Source organism: Juglans microcarpa x Juglans regia, chromosome 3S (assembly GCF_004785595.1).
Source record: "Juglans microcarpa x Juglans regia isolate MS1-56 chromosome 3S, Jm3101_v1.0, whole genome shotgun sequence".
NCBI classification, from domain to species: Eukaryota; Viridiplantae; Streptophyta; class Magnoliopsida; order Fagales; family Juglandaceae; genus Juglans; species Juglans microcarpa x Juglans regia.
The window spans coordinates 467,854-487,105 of record NC_054599.1 but is presented as its reverse complement, the minus strand read 5'-3'; the positions used below and the strand labels follow the sequence as shown (position 1 = coordinate 487,105).

At 33.8% G+C, this 19,252-nt stretch overlaps 2 protein-coding genes across 4 annotated transcripts; both read left to right on the top strand.

Moving 5' to 3' along the window:
- Positions 1 to 1,885: 1,885 nt before the first annotated feature.
- Positions 1,886 to 3,854, top strand: LOC121258456 (beta-carotene hydroxylase 2, chloroplastic-like). The gene is made up of 7 exons (XM_041159964.1): positions 1,886 to 2,377; positions 2,478 to 2,537; positions 2,682 to 2,753; positions 2,865 to 2,999; positions 3,208 to 3,333; positions 3,465 to 3,521; positions 3,626 to 3,854. The coding sequence occupies exons 1-7, from the start codon at positions 2,000 to 2,002 to the stop codon at positions 3,695 to 3,697; spliced, it is 900 nt and encodes a 299-aa protein (XP_041015898.1). The 5' UTR covers positions 1,886 to 1,999; the 3' UTR covers positions 3,698 to 3,854.
- A 10,253-nt stretch (positions 3,855 to 14,107) lies between these two features.
- On the top strand, positions 14,108 to 18,334 carry LOC121257192. 3 transcript variants are annotated; one of them, XM_041158125.1, is made up of 3 exons: positions 14,140 to 14,522; positions 15,570 to 15,628; positions 17,018 to 18,334. In XM_041158125.1, the coding sequence occupies exon 3, from the start codon at positions 17,414 to 17,416 to the stop codon at positions 18,053 to 18,055; it is 642 nt and encodes a 213-aa protein (XP_041014059.1). In that variant the 5' UTR covers positions 14,140 to 14,522; positions 15,570 to 15,628; positions 17,018 to 17,413; the 3' UTR covers positions 18,056 to 18,334. The 3 variants fall into 3 exon arrangements, with proteins under 3 accessions (XP_041014061.1, XP_041014059.1, XP_041014060.1); XM_041158127.1 differs by lacking the exon at positions 15,570 to 15,628 and having other exon boundaries at positions 14,108 to 14,522; XM_041158126.1 differs by lacking the exons at positions 14,140 to 14,522; positions 15,570 to 15,628 and adding an exon at positions 15,728 to 15,751.
- Positions 18,335 to 19,252: the final 918 nt, after the last annotated feature.

Sequence of the window (19,252 nt, the reverse complement as noted above, 5' to 3'; positions counted from 1 at the left end):
GATAAAATGTGGAACGAATTACTCAAGTTGCAAAACTCAATGAACCCTTCGTGCATACACAGGTTAACACTCAGCGTATGTTTGGTTGATATTAATCAAACTTGTTTTGTACTTTTTGGACCTCATTCGAATTTATATGTAGGCTTAAAGAAAAAATCAAATAGAAGATAAAGAACAAGAGGAAGATGAAGATGAAGAGAACGGGGACGAGGATTGAATTATTTTTTAAATCAAATAAAAGTACAAAATATTAATATAGTATAATATTACGACTTTATCTATAATTATATATTGAAAACAATTCTTTTAACATAATTCACCAGATTTTTTTTTTTTTAGAATCTAGTGAAGTACAGTTTTGTATTTAGTTATTATTATTAAATTATCTTTTAAATCAAATAAAAATAAAAATTATTAGTATTTAGTTATTATTATTAAATTATCTTTTCTATCAAATAAAAATACAAAATAGTAGAAGCCTAAACGTGTGAAATTACATTATTTAAAAGAAAAATTATGTAGCAACGGTGGTTGATGGCGGGCGGGGGGATTTGTTGTTTTCCAAACGTAAGCCTAATAGTATTAGTATTGGACTTATCAAATTTATTTTTAAATTTTGATAAAAAATAATATATATTTTTTATATATCTAAAACTTACTTATCCATAACTCTATATTAAATTAGTTATTGAATTTATTAAAATAATAATATAATATTATTTTTTTAATAATAATTTTTTTTCATATTTTATAATTATACTAATTATATGTTAATTAATAATTTAATTTAATTCTTATATTATTAAACGTAAATAAAAAAAGACTATTAGAAATTAAAAGTAAATAAAAAATAAATTTGATGAATAAACAATAACTTTTTAAATTTAAAAAAATATATCTATTTAAAATTTTATACTTATCTTTTTAATTAATCTAATGTAATTTTTTTTAATAAAATTCATGATATTTTATATTTGAATAGATTTTGTTGGATCTAATACCAATGCTAAGGCCGTTGATGTGAAACGTGTCCGCGCAGTAAGCCACATCTCCTATAAAGTTGCCTAACACTACCTGTAAGAAACTCGAAACTTCGTCAGCGTGGCACTTGCCAGCAGCGAGTAGCATCTACCTTAATTCCAAAGATGAGCTGAGGATGTCGTTCTAGCAATCTGCGATGTGATTCGCAGTTGTCTTCCATAGCAATCCTGCGGAGGGGCACTATCCATTGTCCTCGTGTTCTTTTTAAGCCCCATATACCCAATACCTCTATGTGTTCCAACACTCGATTCACAAATATATTACAATTTTATTATAAAATAATATTTTTATAATCCAAACATATAGAATTAAAGCAAAAGTAAACAAATTTAAAAGAGTAATTCTATTTAACATAGAAATTGTGCTTTTATCATATTTTAAATGAAGATAATATATTTGCGAGCAGCACTATACTTACTGAAAAAATGTTTCGAATAGGTGTCTCGAAAAGTATATTTTATTTTCTTATTTTTATTTTTTTTATATATTTTTTAATCATTATAAACAATTTTAAAAAAATAAAAAAATTTACAACATCATTAAAAAATACTTTTTAAATCGCTAAGTTAAAAAAAAAAAAAAAAATCAGAGACAATTTCTCTTATCTGCAGTCACGTATTTTTTAAGCGATTGTTTTATTTTTTATAATATAAAATAATTATTTTAATCAATCGTATCCATATTTTACGTTAAAAGAAAAAAACGTAAACGTTACTGTACAAAAATACTTATTTCGAGGGATTACTCGGGCCCCACCGACTCTCCACTCCACGTGAGTCTTTTATTCCTGCAGGGCCCCGAAAGATGTGTGGTCTCCGTGTATATAACGTTTCACTCTTTACTGCAAACGCCACCACTCTCCACAATAGGCCCTGGCGGCCTGGCCCCAGCTCTCTCTCTCTCTCTCTCTCTAAGGAGCTTTGCGAAGTCTCAATCTGAAGCTCCCCCATCTGTTGCCATGGCGGCCGGACTTTGCGTCGCCGCGACCCCTAAACCCTTCCGTCTCTTCCACCACTCCCACCTCGTACAAAAACCCACTCCCCTCTTCACTCCCTCAGTTCTCCGCCACAGAACAATCCACAAATCCCGAAGGAAAACATTCTTCACTGTCTGCGTCATCGTGGAGGACCAAAAACAAAGTAGTCAGCTGGGGACTCTTAAAGATGAAACTACCGATGGTACGAATTATCAGATCCCATCCACTCGTGCGGCTGAGAGGTTGGCCGTGAAAAGATCCGAGAGGTCCACTTATCTAGTAGCTGCTATCATGTCTAGCCTTGGTATTACTTCCATGGCTGTCATGGCTGTTTATTATAGATTTTCTTGGCAAATGGAGGTATTTCCTCCTCCTCTCCGTCTTTCTGTCTCTTTCTTGAAGGGTAGTTAATTTGTGTATCATGTTAATGTACTGCTAAATGGATTTTGTTTTGGTATAGGGGGGCGAGGTACCTTTGTCTGAAATGTTTGGTACATTTGCTCTCTCTGTGGGTGCTGCTGTGAGTTCCTTTATTGTTTTTTCTTTTTTTTTTTTAAAAAAGGAAACTTTACGGGATAATTTGGATGATTAAGTTGAAATCAGAAGTTGTAGTTTTTGGGTGATTTTGTTGGTGAATTAAACTGGTAATTTTGAATATTCTCAGGTGGGTATGGAGTTTTGGGCAAGGTGGGCGCACAAAGCTCTATGGCACGCTTCCTTATGGCATATGCATGAGGTTTGTTTTCGACATTCAGTAGCTCTTGCCTGCCTTCTTTATCTTCAATTTTGCAGAACATAATTAGACAAAAGGCTGAAGAGATTCCTAATATTTTGCTTTTATTGACAGTCCCACCATCGACCTAGGGAAGGTCCGTTCGAGCTCAACGACGTTTTTGCCATCATCAACGCTGTCCCAGCCATTGGTCTCCTTTCCTATGGTTTCTTCCACAAAGGCCTTGTACCTGGTCTGTGTTTTGGTGCTGTAAGTCTCTCTCTCTCTCTACCCCTCACACACACACACACGTTATCTTTCATTGTCTCGATTAAGGGTCAGATAATAATATTTACACGCGTCCAACAAAAGAAATCATACGTAATTAAGTACTGGGGATTGCCAAATGACTTTTCTGTGACGAGAAGGACTCAGTTACTCTCTCGTGTTGACATTTTTTGTTTTGGTCTTTGAACAGGGTCTTGGCATTACAGTGTTCGGCATGGCCTACATGTTTGTCCACGATGGTCTGGTCCATAAAAGATTCCCAGTTGGGCCAATTGCCAACGTGCCCTATTTCAGAAAGGTCGCAGCTGCTCACCAGGTAAACATTCACCAGTCATTCAAATCAAACGTGTATCTGTTTTATTCTTTAAGTTGCATATTTGCTTATTTGTTTTCAATGGCTTTGTTTTAAATAAAGGTTGTTTTTTTTTTTTATATGTATATTTGTAGCTTCATCACACTGAAAAGTTCCATGGTGTGCCATACGGTTTTTTCTTGGGACCTGAGGTAGGCTCTTTTGATTCAAATGTTTAATTTTGATCAAGTTTTAAAAGCGTGCGCAAAAGGGGGCTCATGATGAATTTATAATTTTGTTTGAATTGTGGGTGCAGGAGCTGGAAAAGGTGGGAGGCTCGGAAGAGTTGGAAAAGGAGATTAATCGGAGGAAGCAAATGATCAGATAAATTATAAGGGACGTTCACGAGTGATCAGTCTTCATGAATGGGAACCCGTTTTGTTACACAGATTGATATGAGGCAACGTACGTATATCATGCATATATATATATATACATGATATAGTTGATCATCAGGGATAGATATGGTCAATGGTTTTAATTGAGGCCCTAGCTGTTTTTACGTAAATGCTAGCGTTAGGATCGATGGATCGGAAGAGAGATCATGTAAAAGAATTTTAGAGAAGTACGTACAATACAGCGTACATATAAAAGAAATATTTAAGCACCATGCATCGAGAAGATCAGCAAGCTAGCTATATTTATATATGATTCAAGAACATAATTTGCGGCAACTAATTACATGCACAAGGCTTCAAGGTGCGCTTTTTTAACTTTTTATTTTTTGTTCCTGCTTTACCAATTAACAGTTTTACTTTTTAATTGTCAAGCAAACTAATCAAAACAAATAATGAAAACAACAAATGATTTGACCTTCGATGGCTCTACTTTAGTATGAATGGTGGAAAGCGAAACATAACTCCTTGTATAAAATCTATGAGAAAACTCACTACAGCCGTTTGGATAACAACATGAGCAATTATAAAATGAGCCTCCTTTTCCTAAACCAAGATTGATGTCGAAAGAATTAGTACTTTGCGACTTGCTCATAAAAAGGGGAAGAAGTATAAGACTCTAGATCAGCTCCACTTGTAAGTGTTGTGATGAAACACCAAACTCATACACAATGATAATGAGAAAGATAATGAAATAAGTGCAGCTCACAGTTGGAGTTAGACTACAGAGTCGAAATTAACACAGGAATCAAGTCGGAATCAACGATAACGAGACAGATTGATTTTTGCTCAGCCCCTACCTGTGGTCGGCGTTCACCCAGCATCCGATCTCTTCTCCTGTCGCCTCTCTCTCTTCTGGAGATCATGTATGAACATCCATCTCCTCCCGTCGCTTGTCATCTCTCTTCTCCCGCCGCCTATCTCTCCCATCGTCTCTCTCTCTCTCTCTCTCTCTCTCTCTCTCTCACAATGATGTTTTAGTTTTTGTTTTCTTTGAAAATTTTACAGGGTTTCGAGAATATATGAAATTGCAAGGCTCTCCTATCGCCTCTCTCTGTCCCTCTCTCAACTCCGACAAAATCAAAATGAGTTTTTATAATTGGTTGTGAAAATGATCTATTGGTGATGTGATTTTGCAAAAATGATCTATTGGTTGTGTATCTCGGTTTCACAGAAATGATCTATGATTTCACAGAAATGATCTATTGGTGATGTGATTTCATAGAAATGATCTATGGTTGGTGACGTAATTTGTTTGGTAGGATTCATGACTTGTCAAGTTTTAACCAATTAATTTTTTTATAGGATTCATATCAAGTACTTCTTGTAAAAATTTGAAAATTCTATGTTTGTTGCTGGATAGAGAAGAATCTATGTGAACCTCTTCTGTGTATCTCGGTTGCTGCTTCTCTTAGGCATTAATACTGTTGAATCCATATATATATATAATTATTATTATTATTAAAAGTGATAGTTTATGTATCTATCATCACTCTTAATATTTTTTAGCCTTTCTTATTCTCGTCTATCTAGTTCATCACTCTTAATAAGATCTTTCTGTTTAAGACATAACATAAGATATGTCTTCATGATGCTTTTGCTCTTATTCATAAAGACAAGCACTTAACTTTGTTGCTTATCTTTTTTATGTTATATCAACACTTAACTTAATATAAACACTACGTTATAAACCCTGGAAAGATAAGTCAACACTATGTTAGTGGAGAAAGGTCTTGTTGCACTATCATATGCTGATATTGATATTGAGATGATCCTTTTAAAAATTAAACAAAGGTGCAGATCAAAACTGATTTTGTCATCCTTTACATGCATCTATGCATGATCGATCCGCCCTACCATTTTTAAATTGCAAATTAAGTTGAATATCACCACACACCGAGTAGATTAGCCGCAAATGGATTATCATTGGGGATGTTTTTGTGTATTAATTATAATCTGCCTAGTTGTTTAATTAAAATTATCAGTGTGGCCGTGTTTTTGTTAATGTATTTTTCTTTTAATGTGTTTAATTTGTCAATGTGTCAATATGTTTTTGGTGCTGTTGGTATGATTTAATTTCTTTGGGGCTGTATAACTGTGTTTTTGTCAAAACAATATTTGGGGCTGTTGGTATAATTTAATTACATTTGAGGTTGTGTTTTTGTTAATATATATGTTAATATGTTAATGAAAATGTGGGCTGTTTTAGTGATTGTAAGTGAGGTTCCAAAGGTAATTATTTTGCATTCTTTCTCTGTGCATGTACCTGATCTTTGTGCATACACCACTCTCTACATCGTTGATATTACATGCATGTGGCTGTTATATTAATTGTAAACTTCAACTGTAATTAATAGTATGAGCATGAGATGTGTACAAAAAGGATGTGTATATATAGGAGTGAGTAGGTATGCAAATATTGTTTTGTATATGATCAGATTGGCTTTTAAACTGAATCCATCTAAAAAAAAAAAAAAAAAACTGAATCCATCTTGCTTGATAGCTTAACTCAAACATGCATGTTGGCCTTAAACTGAATAATGGATTGGCTCATAAACTGAATAATGCGGTACGGGAGGCTTGAAATTAGTTGAAACTGCACCTTAACTCAAACATGCATATCGGCCAAGCTTCTAGTAATTAACAAAGGTACGTAGTATTATAGTACATATTAGCCTATATATATTGTTCTTGAATTCAATGTTAATCAACACCAATTAGCCATAACAAAGATTAATAAAAGAAAAATGGAACACATGGCTAGCCGAGAATTATTAGCCTATATTGTTCTTGAACTAAATCATGTGTACTTGTTACTGATTTGGGATTAAAACTTAAAACCTCCTATTACCTATGCATGTTTATGATTTTCCTGTACTGATATATTATGTAGGTCCAAATATATTTTTCTAACTAAAATCTTTTCATATTTTTTTTCATGCACAACTTGGAAGTTGGAATGACAGTGTGACACTTGGAACATTTAAAGTATTTTTGTTCATTTGTTGGGCATTGACATTTTTTGTTAGGAACATTAATTAATTTGGTTGGCACCTAGAAAATGTTGGGTTTCTTTTGTTGTTAGAATGGAAACTTAGAAAATGTTTGTTCTAGTAGTTGTAAGAAAACATTATTACGATTGATGTGGATGATTTTAGATGTGGTTGATAGATGATGAGTGTGGATGTTTATTCTAGTGATTAGTTGGACGTGCATGATGGATGATGGGAGTACCTATAAAAATATGACTTCCTTTTTAATTTTTTGGAGCAAGTTAGTTGTTACTTGTTTTTATTTAGTTTTATTTTTTGTTATGTTTTTATAAGTAAAACTGAAGCAAAAGTGAATTATTTAGTTTAGATTATAATTTTTGAAAAAAAATTAAATTTAAAAGCTCACACAACAAATTCATTTTTAAAAAGTGGACCAAATATGAAGTTAAAAAAAAAAAATCTTGAAAAAGCCCAAAATCTGACTCAGTTCCGACAAGTCGAAGTCAGACTCAGAGTGAAGGATGAACCTCTTGAAGTCGTAGTCGGAGGTTGAATTTGTTCTCTGATAAAGTCGGAGTCGGAGTCAGAGTTGGAGGATGGGCATACCAACTCTAACTTGGTCGATGCTCAGCCCTACCCATCTTTATACCAGAAGACCCACTAAAGTCGAGCCCGACTTAAGTATTTCACTTACGTCTCCCTTAGTCAGCACATCTATTTGGCGACTCACAACTCCCACTGCACTGGGAATATATGGTCTCGAACCGACCCTAGATAACTTCAAAGAATTTGTTGTTGATGTCCCATTCTCCAATCTGGGGGACTGATCTCATCTTTTGTGCAGTCTCTGCTTCCTTCTTAGAAGTCCAATCAGCTTCTTATCTGCCAACTCTTACTTGCTAGATCTCCTGTCTCGCAAGATTTTCTTGTATATTGTGCTCACTAGCTTCTGTCAACAGGATATTGTGGTAGGTGACCGTTGTGGAGGTCTAGTCGTCCTGATAGCTCTGTGAGCATCAATTGTAGGTGTCGACATCCCTGGAACACCAGACACTCTATCCCATCTCTCACACCTCTGCTTCACACCATGGTCTTGGGAGATTTGTCCAGGCTCACATGAGGAACTGCAAAGTTGACTCCTTTTTTGCTTCTTCATCTTGTTTGTGCGACCAAGCCTGCTTTGCTGCAACTTTGCATTTATCTGTACATCATTGGACCCTAATGTCGATTACAAAGGGTCAGCCTTTTTACCACATGCCAAGACCAGTGCACTCTTTGAGACCTTCCACGCTCCTCCAAAAAATGCTATGTATGACCGTGGTCTTCCAGGTCGAGCAACAGTCGAGCGAACAATCTATTTGCGCCTTTTCCAAACCACAAAACCGATCAGGCTCCATAACCCAATAGTAAGGTGAAGGTCAGCTACACTGTCAATAATATTGTATAATTAATGAGTATGTAGCAACTCAGGAAAAAAAAATATGGACGAAGTCTTATGATAAAATATGAACGGGCTATATCATCACCAAAGTTATGCATAAAATACCATATTTGCAAGCATATTTAGAAATGATCTACCTTTGCCCAATGTAACAGTTTAAGAAAAGAAACAGATAATTCTTGGCTTACACAATATTATATATGTGTTAGGTGTCCTCATTTCTTTTTACAATCTTATAAGGAAAATGGGAAAATTAAAACTAAACTTTTCTTATTTTCCTTCTATTTTTTAATTTTTCTTAAAACTAGCCATTCTATGCAATTCTAGAAAATTTTAAAACAGTATGTGATAGATTAATAACAATGCTTATTAATCTATTTTAAAATAACAAAGCTTATTAAGTGAATATTATATGGAGACAGAAAATTCAAATTAAAAGAAAATATATAAGTTAATATTTTTTTCATCAACTGTGTTAAAAAAAGTATACGTTGAAGAATGAGTAAAATGTGACATACAATATAACAATCTGCAGTTGAAATAAAATTTCCTTCCAAGAAAACCCATTTTTTATATAGCAAAATGATAAGATCATAAAACAACCCATTTTTTATGAACCAATATTTAATACATAAAGCTATCCAAAAGTGACAATGGTTCTCACAAATGCTCTCATAAAAATAAAACAATTGACATAGATCTTCTAGGATTTTCTCCATCGCAGTCATGAGACCCTCAATATCATTCAGTCAAACCATGATGTGCACAACAATCCTCTCCATATACTGGAACAAAAGCATGCGATGCTCCACAAGCATAGATCGGATCTTCTTGTTACCATTCCCTATAGCATTTGTAGTAGGACTGATAACCGTAGGAATTATTGTTCAAACACTTTGAACACAATAATCATAAACTATCAACATTAGAACACATTTGTCCTCATCATTTGAACAAGCAACATAAACTGTTCAAATGAAAATGAAATCATTACTATATTTCGAATGGATTACTCAAACATTCGAACATGATAATTCCTCAGTTTAAGCATTTGAACGTTAAGGTTTCATTCAAACTGTGCTCATGAATGTTCGAGTAGATTATGTCTATTCAAACAAAAATTGTAATATTTGAACAATAAGGAATAGTTCGAACACTTAATTCATTCGAATAGAAGTAATCAAACTCATGTTATTTAAATTTAATTACCAAACCCGTTAGAGCAGTAGAATGTATGTTCAAAAATCCACTTTTATGGATGAAAATTTTCGTCCCAAAAAACATTTTCTGTTGTAATGAATTTATTCTTATGTCCAAAACTTTGTCAACAACAGAGTAAATCAATTAATTATTGAAATGAGTTTTTGACCCTTAGAAACAAAATTAGTAATTACATCTCATAAAACTTGATCAAATTGGTAGACCGATGTTGATCAGGCTTATATATAATTGTGTTGCTTGTAATAAATGAGAAAGTGCAACATGTATGGGAAGAAATTTAGGAAACTAGGAGTACTTAATTGATAATGGTGCCAATTGGATAGAGCATGCATGTAGTTACATTACGTGGATGCCCTTCAAGAGGTTGGTGCATGTAATTTGCACATTGGGATTTAGGGTCGGATTCAGAAGGGGGCGAATGAGATGTCAAGATTGGCTAATATGTTCATTTTTTATAGATTGGCTAATGAATCTTGCATGCAAATGTTGTTGGAATATTACTTGTGCAAGACAACATATAACAAAGCTAGCGCTTCAACTTTGGCAATTTTTGTTGCAATTCAAGAAAAAATTTACAATCATCTTTACCTATTTGTCAATGTATCATGAGCTGTCTATTTAATGTTCATTCTTATTTGAAATGAATTTTACTTTCAGTTCTCAAATAATCTATAGAATATTTGCTTAAAAAACGAGAAGAAAAATTGAAAATAGGTAAAAGATGGTAGGAGGAGGAGACAAAGAAAAGGAAGAGGAGAGAACGATGGAGGGAGGTAGAGAGAGAAGAGAGGAGAATAAATTAGGGTTTCAACTTTTTGAGTTATATATTCATTCGTAAGTATAAAACGACGCTGATTTATATTTACTAGTTTGTTTATATATATATATATATATATATATATATTATTTTTGGCTAGCCGGACGGGATAAATTCTCAGGTGAGTTGGGCCCAACCCATACATTGTACCTTGGCAGACAAAAGTATGCTGGCATCTGCCCACACACTTGCCTTATGAAGATGCGCACACCCCTCCCCCCCCCCCCCCCTGGGGCTAGGTGGGGCCTTAACGGGATAGGTTGGGGTGGTAGCGCCCCGCTGTCTAGAGCTGAGCAAAAATTTAAAAATCCGATTTCAAATCCAACTCCTCCAGCTTTGACAAAATGGAGTCGGATTTCTTTTTTAATTTTACAGTCGGAATCAGAATTGTCGTTGGACAGACTCCGACTTCAACTCCGATCCAATCGGACTTTGACTTTATGCTCCGACTCCGATATTGTACATATGTTATAAAAGTATGTATTTATCTATATATTTAGTATGTATAATAGTATACTTATATAGTTATATAACTTGAGCTTATATAATAAAATTCAATAATAGTAATACTACCATACATAATCAAGTATAAAAATAAGTTAGACACTAGTATTTAAATAAGTCTAGTATAATAAGTTAATCACATATGTACTAATTTACTAAAGTTGGTAATATGTAATTAGACACTAGAAAGTCTAGTATATAATTAAGTTAGAAATAAGTTAGACATTAGTATAAAAACATATAATACTAATGTATAATATGTAATTACACACTATATTATAAGTCTTGGATATAAATAAATTAGACACTAATATAGAAATAACTAATAAGTCTAGTATAATAAGTTAATAACACATAATTCCAATTTACTAAAGTATAATATATGTAATTAGACACTAGAAATAAGTTTAGTGTAGAAATAAGTTATAAATAAGTTAGATACTAGTATAACATAATAACATGTAATACCATAGTATAATAACATATAATTAGACGCTAAAAATAATATGTAATACTATAGTATGATAACATAAGTCTAGTATAAAAATAAGTTAGATATTGGAATAGAAATAAATTAACAATGAATGATTTAATTTTAGTTTTAATATTTTCGAAAAATTGTTATTTGAAAGCCAACAATTTTTTTTTTTTTTAATGTGCTAAATATGAAGCTAAAAAAGAAGAAGCCCAAAACTAAAAGTTCAAATTCAACTCCGCTCTGACAAGTCGAGGTCAAAGTTAGAGTCGGATAGAACACAAGTTAGAGTCGGAGTCAGAGTTCAAACTTAAACTCTGAATAAGTCGATGCTCACCCCAACCATATATCATGTGATACTCTTTGCAAATCAATCTAGTAACCTACAACTTATTATATATTTATGTATACATGCATGGAATCTCAAAAGTTTGATTAATATTCCTAATTCCAAGTAATTTTTAGGAAACTACAAATTAATGCATTTGAAGTTAATTTGGCTTGTAATATAAAATTAATTAATTCTTGAGTATTGACCCGTTTTACCCAAAATAAAATAATTTCCATAGTTGCTAAACTTTCACCGACATCTTTAAATGTTTTCAGACATAGGCATTATGTAAATTTAGTTTCATTAATGCATGTTGATTAGGAACATCGGGTACGTAGATCGTAAAGTAACGCATGGGTTCAAGATATCTGTGCCTAACAAACAAAGTGAGCATTATATACAATAAATATAAATATAATATAATGTTTGGTATAAAAATGGAGATTCCAACTATTTTACGGCTTATATTTTTCAATCAACCAGTATTGCAATTTTGTCATTGTTTTATATTGAGTGTGGCGTTTTGTGACCAAATCAGAGTAAAAAATGATGTTGTTTTGGCCCTTTTGGGAAGCCTGGGCTACACCGCTTTAGTGTATTGGGCCCTTTCCTTTGTTTCTAAACCCTAAACTAAACTGGGCTTCGTTTGGATCTTTAACTCATCTCAACTCATCATTATAATTTTTTCAAATTTTAACACAAAATATAATAAACTATTCAACTTTTTCAAATTCTAAAATAATAATAATATTAAAAAATAATATTCTAACAATATTTTATCATCTTAACTCAACTCAACTCAACTCACTTCAACATCCAAATATAACTTAAATCAATTTTAAATTTTAAATTTTTATTTTAGCCATAAATTTCTTTATTTATATTATTTATAATCTTTTTGTCACTGAATTTATTGTTAGTATTGATTATTATTAACGATTACTATTTAACTAATGTCCATTTACATGTTATTATATTATAGTATTACATGTTATTGAATATTAATATAATATTTTATACTAAAGTTTAACTTATTTTTGTTATAAATTTATGCTATAGTTTTAATTACATGTTATTATGTTAGTTCCTAACTTATTTTTAATTTAATTATATACTAGACTTAATATTACATGTTATTATACATTAGTTATTGTACATCAGTATTACATGTTATTATAAACACATACATTAGTGTTTATACATAATACATTAGTCTTAAATGTTATTATACCTTAGTTATTTTACATTAGCATTACATGTTATTATACATTAGTATTATATGTTATTATAAACTTATACATTAATGTTTATACATAAGTATTCCATCATAGTAATAGTTGTTGTTTATATATACTAAATTATTATTACTCAATTTAGTCAATTTATATTATAGTATAAGTATATTATTTAATAATAATTTGCTCAAACTAGTATATTATTGAATTTAACTAATTATATAAGTTATAGTTATATAAAATATATATGATTAATATATAAAAAATACTTACATTTTTTATAAAATATATACAATATCGAAGTCGAAGGGTAAAGTCGGAGCCAGATAGTCGGACATTCGGAGTCAGGACGGAGTCAGAGTAGGTAGAATACCACCTCCGACTCCAACTCCAACTCTGACTTTTTGGGAGAGAGAAACTCTGACTCCGACTCCGACTTATCAGAGTCGAAGCGGAGTCAGAATCAGAGTCAGATTTTTGAATTTTTTATTAGCCCTAATATTGTGAAATTTTTTTTTCAATAAGATTCACTATGAAAGTGACTAGTGGTCCCCCTGCACATAATTCTAAGATTGTAGAATTTTTATTTTTTATTTTTTAACTTTAACCATGAAATAATGGTGCAACTTAAAACGATAGGGTTGACTGTTGTCAACGATGATCGTATATAACAAACAACATTTCATCTTTATGGTAGACCAAAGATTCTAGGGATGTCAAATTGTGTTAACAAGTCGTATCAAATTGTGTATATTATAAGATATGGGTCAATCCGAACACAACTCATTAAACTTAACGGGTTAGATTTTTAAACACTATCTGACTTATTAAAATAACGAATTGACATGACACAACCTATTATGAATGCATTATAATCCATTCAAACACTATGATATTTTAAATTCAAATGTTGAGATAATAGTTCACACAATCATCGTGGCAAGAAGTTGTATGCAATTGTGGCAAGGAGTTTGACACATGATCCGAACATAAATTTCTCATTCAAATTGAGTTTGAAACCGTTCAACAATATGGTATTTTACATTCAAATGTTAAGATAATAGTTTGAGCTATAGTTGTGATGGGAAGTTATATACAATTCTAGCGAGGGAGATTGATATCTCATTTGAACATTAATTTTACGTTCAAACGGATGTGTAAACTGTTTGAAGGCTTTGTTTTGTTCAAAATTGCCACTTAAATTATTATTAAAACAACAAAGCTTAGCACAAGAAGTCAGATTCGCCATTTTACTCTTATTTTTTCCGTCATCTTCCTAGTCCCACAACATGAGACGTGTCAATATTACATTCATCCTTAAACGATTACTCTTAACCTCTACTGTGTGATCAGTTTTATTATCTCTTTCACTGTTTCTCTTTATTTTCCTACCCAAACTACTTTTCTCTGGATCTAAACTCAAACCCTAAACTCTCCTCCTCAATCTATCTCATTTCCACATAGAAAACTTCCAGTTTCTGTATCCCTCTACCATTCCATTCAGGTTTCTTATTTTTGCATCTTTTCCTCTCCTGCGAATTTGGTTTATTTATATTTGTGCGTATTGGATTAAAGGGTAACAGATCAAGCCCTAGGTTTTGTATGTGATTGTCGCCTCTCCACTCTCCACACTCCGACGACCGGCATCTACGCGACGACGCCACTTCCACCGCCGCAGCTTGTGTCTTGGACTCTGCCGTTCCTCTGCCGTAGCCTGTAGATCCCCCTTACGTCGCTGCAGGTAGTAGATTATTAGCTGTAGATCCCCTTTTTGCTCTGTGTATTGAGAATTTGAGATTGATGTGCATGCTACTATGGTTTTGTAATTGATCAAGAACCCAATAGAGCCCCTTGATAATTCATGAGATTACTTTGTAATTTGTTATTTGTATGCAATGCTTATAAGATCAGAACGGAAATATCCATGGGGAAAGGTGGAGGGGACTATGCTAGTATGCTGTTAAGATCTGATTAATTATCATCACAGAAAAATTCATACGAATCTGAATAAATATGATCAGTTGAATCTGGTTCATCATCAACATTATGAAGGAACCCTACTATAAATATATATATATCTATATATATATATATTTATATATATATATATACATATATTCAACCTATCAAAATATATATATATATATATATATATTCAAGGTCAAAGTAATTATTAGCTATAAGCTGGGTATATATATATATATATATATATATATACTTGACTGATCAAAAAAAAAAAAAAAATATATATATATATACAGTAGATATGTAGCTGATATATATGTATATATGCATGTGATATTATATATATTAGCTATAAGCTGGAATCCATGCTCGATCTTTTAGTATATATAGTGCATAATTGGGAGATTTAGGGGACTGATCGAGTACTACTCAAAAAAAAATATATAATCCAAATTAATTACTGATTCCCACCCAATTAAAGTAATCTTTTTTCCTGCGCCTTGCATCTTTCGACCAAAAGTCCTTGCTTGCTCTTGGTCAATGATTCGCACATACTGACTTCTTCACCCAAATAACAATAATCATCAACATTATACTGCATTTTTTCTCTTGCCGCATATAAAACACATAAAAGAAAGTGAGAGTTCTAGTGTATTTGATTCAGGAGCTTTATGATCTGTGTTGGAAATACAAACCTCTGATTTTATTGAAGCCTTTCCGTCATGCTGTTAGTTTGAGATCATGATCTGTTATATGGTCTATTTTGTCACTTAAACCTCTAATTCTATGGTCTGTTTTGGTTTGTGTTGATTTCGGATTTTAGATGGTGGAGTTTGAGCCTTTGAGATCATGGTGATGGAAAAGTAAAATTTAAAATTCTAGGTAAAGTTGTTGCTAACTTGCTGTTGTTGGTTTTTGACCTGATCCATTTTTTTTTTTTTATCATTATGCAGGAGTATATAAATGTCAAGTATTGCTATTGAGAAGTATTATTAAGTTTATCAGGTATGTATGCTTTTAAGACTTGTATTGGTTTTATTTTGGAATATAGTTATATATAAGAGTTCCGCTTTGGAGCGGTCATGACCGTTTTAGGCCTTAAAGCAGCAGCCAACAACACACTGACATCTAAGCAGTGTACAAAATAAAATCATGAGGATTACTGCATCGGATTATTACCTAAAACACCCTAACGTATTTTCCTTCCCTTCCCTTCCCTTCTTTGAATCTTGGGAGCTTTGCTGCACTTCTTGCCTGGCGTGGTTGTGAACGTTCTACGGTATGTGTTGACATACTTCCGAACATCATCATCCTTGGAAAGGTTGAATAGCTTCCAAATCTTTGATGCCCTCTTTGGACCTCTCACTCTAGGCTTTTCAACATTAGTCAGTCCAGGAAGGTCATCCTCACCTTTCTTCACAATAACCAAATTCAGAACCAACAGGTATGGACTAACAATGCACCCACGAACAGACTTCCGGTCAATGCTACTGCAATCTTCCTTCTAATTCCAAATTCCTCTCTTCTCAGATCGCAGCCTTTACTCTGACAAAACACTGTTTTTCCTTGAATTCCTGCAAAATTTTGTTTACCTTGTGGTTTCCAATATTCATTCCGAGAGAGGCACCTATACTATGATTCCCTATGCTTAATCGATAGCAACACGGGATACAAAGAGATGCGAAATCGAAGTTTCTGGGTACCTATGGACTGGCAGATTCTTTATTCTTGGTGGATTTTGACTATTTCTCGTAGGTTTCACAGCCTTTACTCTCACACAACACTGGTCAATGCCACTGGATTGTCTGAAACAACCAACATTTTTCGCCGATGTACTCTCTGTCAAAAAGCACCCAAGAAACGAGGGTGAGAGATGTGGGTTTCGTTGCTCGAGGGGCGAGGATGAAGGAGGGATTGGGTTTCCGGGGGGGTGAGGGATGTGAGTTTCAGTGCGGTGCATCCCATTGTTAGTCTAATGGGTGGGCTACGTGGCAGCATAGCATTGGATGCTGTTCTTAGCCTTTTAATAGACCAACCGTTCAGAAGATTTTCTCTATATATAAATATATATAATTTATCTATATAATGTCTATCCCGAAACGGTATACGGAAACGTACCGGTTCCAAAATATTCCGTTCTAGTGTCTCAACCAAAATGGAACTCAAAACTTTGGTTAACAGTTGTTATGTTTGCATGTGTGGATAAGCAGCTCAGTGGTTTTGCTATCTCAATTCCTTGACTTACATGCTTAATCTTCATTTACATTGCAGTGGGGGAGGAATGTGAGCTGTTTGGACCAGAAGATAGTTGTTGCATTAACAATTTTTATAAGTTCATTGGTTCTTTTGGTGCAAAGAATGGGTAAATGCAAGGGTTGTGGGAAATTAGGAAGAATGGCACCAAGGGAGGGATCTGTTAGTGCTTATAATTCTGCTCTTCTGTTGTCTCCTGTTGTTTCTGTCTGGGACTGCATTGTTCGTAAAATGAGGTATTCCTACATACCTGAGTGGGTGTAGTTATCAGGGCTATCACCTTATATTAGTGTTTTGCACCATATTCTATTATACTTTGCTTTTTATCAACGAAAAAAGGGAAATGTATGAATTTTGAGGAATTTACTTAGAATAGAAGTGGAGGAAAGGTGACTGAGTAGGTTGGTAGTTTTCATGGATAGCATGGGATTTAATAAAGTGCAACCTGTTGTGAGGAAAGGGAAAAAGAAGCAGGTGAAGGATGAGGTTGATCGAATGAAACAGGCTGAGAAGAAAAAGAGGCGCTTGGAGAAAGCCCTTGCTACTTCTGCAGCCATCATTTCTGAACTCGAAAAGAAGAAACAGAAAAAGAAAGAAGAACAACAACGGCTTGATGAAGAGGGTGCTGCAATTGCTGAGGCTGTTGCTTTGCATGTCTTACTTGGTGAAGACTCAGATGATTCATGTAAGATTGTTCTGAAAAAAGATGAAGGGTACAACCCTTGGGATATTCCTGATAACATTGATCTATTTGTGAGTGGTAAGAGATCAGGCTTTCCGTATCAGGACTCTGACAAGCACCCGCTTGAAGGGATTGGGTGGGTTTCTAATCCGTATATATCTGGATGTAAGTGGGGTGGCTTGGAGAGGGGTGACTGGTCGTTCTCATCTGGGCCTTTTGCAAGGGATTTTCCTGCCCCATATTTTGAGGAAGCAGGTTGGGGAACTACGGGATTCTCAGCTGGTCTTATTGCAGCACAGGCTGTTTCATCCCTCCAAATCGCAGAGGATGCTCACGAAGACACGATTGTCCTGAATGGAATGTTAAGGGGATAGAATGCACAGCTACAGAAGTATCTCCAGTTACTTACAGGAGTTTCGGCAGCTTATTATGATTATTATTCTGTTTATATTTTTTCCATAAACGAGTCCTTTGTTGTTAGTTGGATACATGCGTTGCTTATTGAACAATGTTTAAAAAGTGATGAGCTATGTCGTCTTCTATTTGTAAGCTTCAGTTTATATTCAGTTCATTGAGATTTGGGGCAAGAAGTTTACATTGAATTTAGTAACACTATGTCGTCTTGTACTAATTTTACATTGAATTTGGTAACACTATGTCGTCTTCTGTTTGTAATCTTCAGTTTATTGAGATTTGGGTCCTCAAACTTTACACTGAATTTACAAACATTAACTCCGAGTTGTACAAGTATGGTTGCATCAGGGGAAGAACTTTTTAGTAATGAGTAGTAAGCGTTAGATGCAATTGTAAGGCCTCCAAATTTTATGCAATCTTAAAAAAAAAAAAAAAGTAAGATTCACTATGTGAGCCCCAGGCTGCACGGCATTCTAGGATTGTAAATTTTTTTTTTTTTTTTCCGAACTTCAACCATGAATGAATGGTGCAATTTATAACGACAGGTGTGACCAGTGTCAATGTTGATAGTATATACCAAATAGCGGTTCATTTTTATGGTTGATAAGAGAATATTGATGTACATGCTTGAATCGTTCGAAAAAAAATAAAAAAAGGAATTTTCTTTTGGTGATGTGGCATGTGAAATGGTGGGCTCCGTTACCAAGATAGCAAGAGAAATTCAGCATGCTTCGTTCACAACAACTATAAATTTACGATGGCCCTCACTGTCATGGAGTGTGATATATCTTCATGTTCTATATATCTAGAACTAGATTGTGATTTGCCATGCTTGCGGTGCACAAAAACACGTAGGAAAAAGGTGAGATGAGCGTTTCGTCCGCCTTTTCCATGTGAGTTGCAGTTTGCTTCGAGTTTTCATGGTTTATGCCTAAACCTTAAATGGTCCGACAGGCTGCCCGAGGACAATGCCTCCAGGTTCACTTGCACACTAACGCATTCATTTTTTTTAATGTACGTATGCTGCTGTACGCAAGAGTAAATGAAATATAATTCTTCTTACTGGCCTCAAACTGCTCATCGGACTCGCATTCCCACCATAGTTTTCATTCAGCTCCATGTACATCTTAGGCACCGTAAAGACATGATTCCATAAT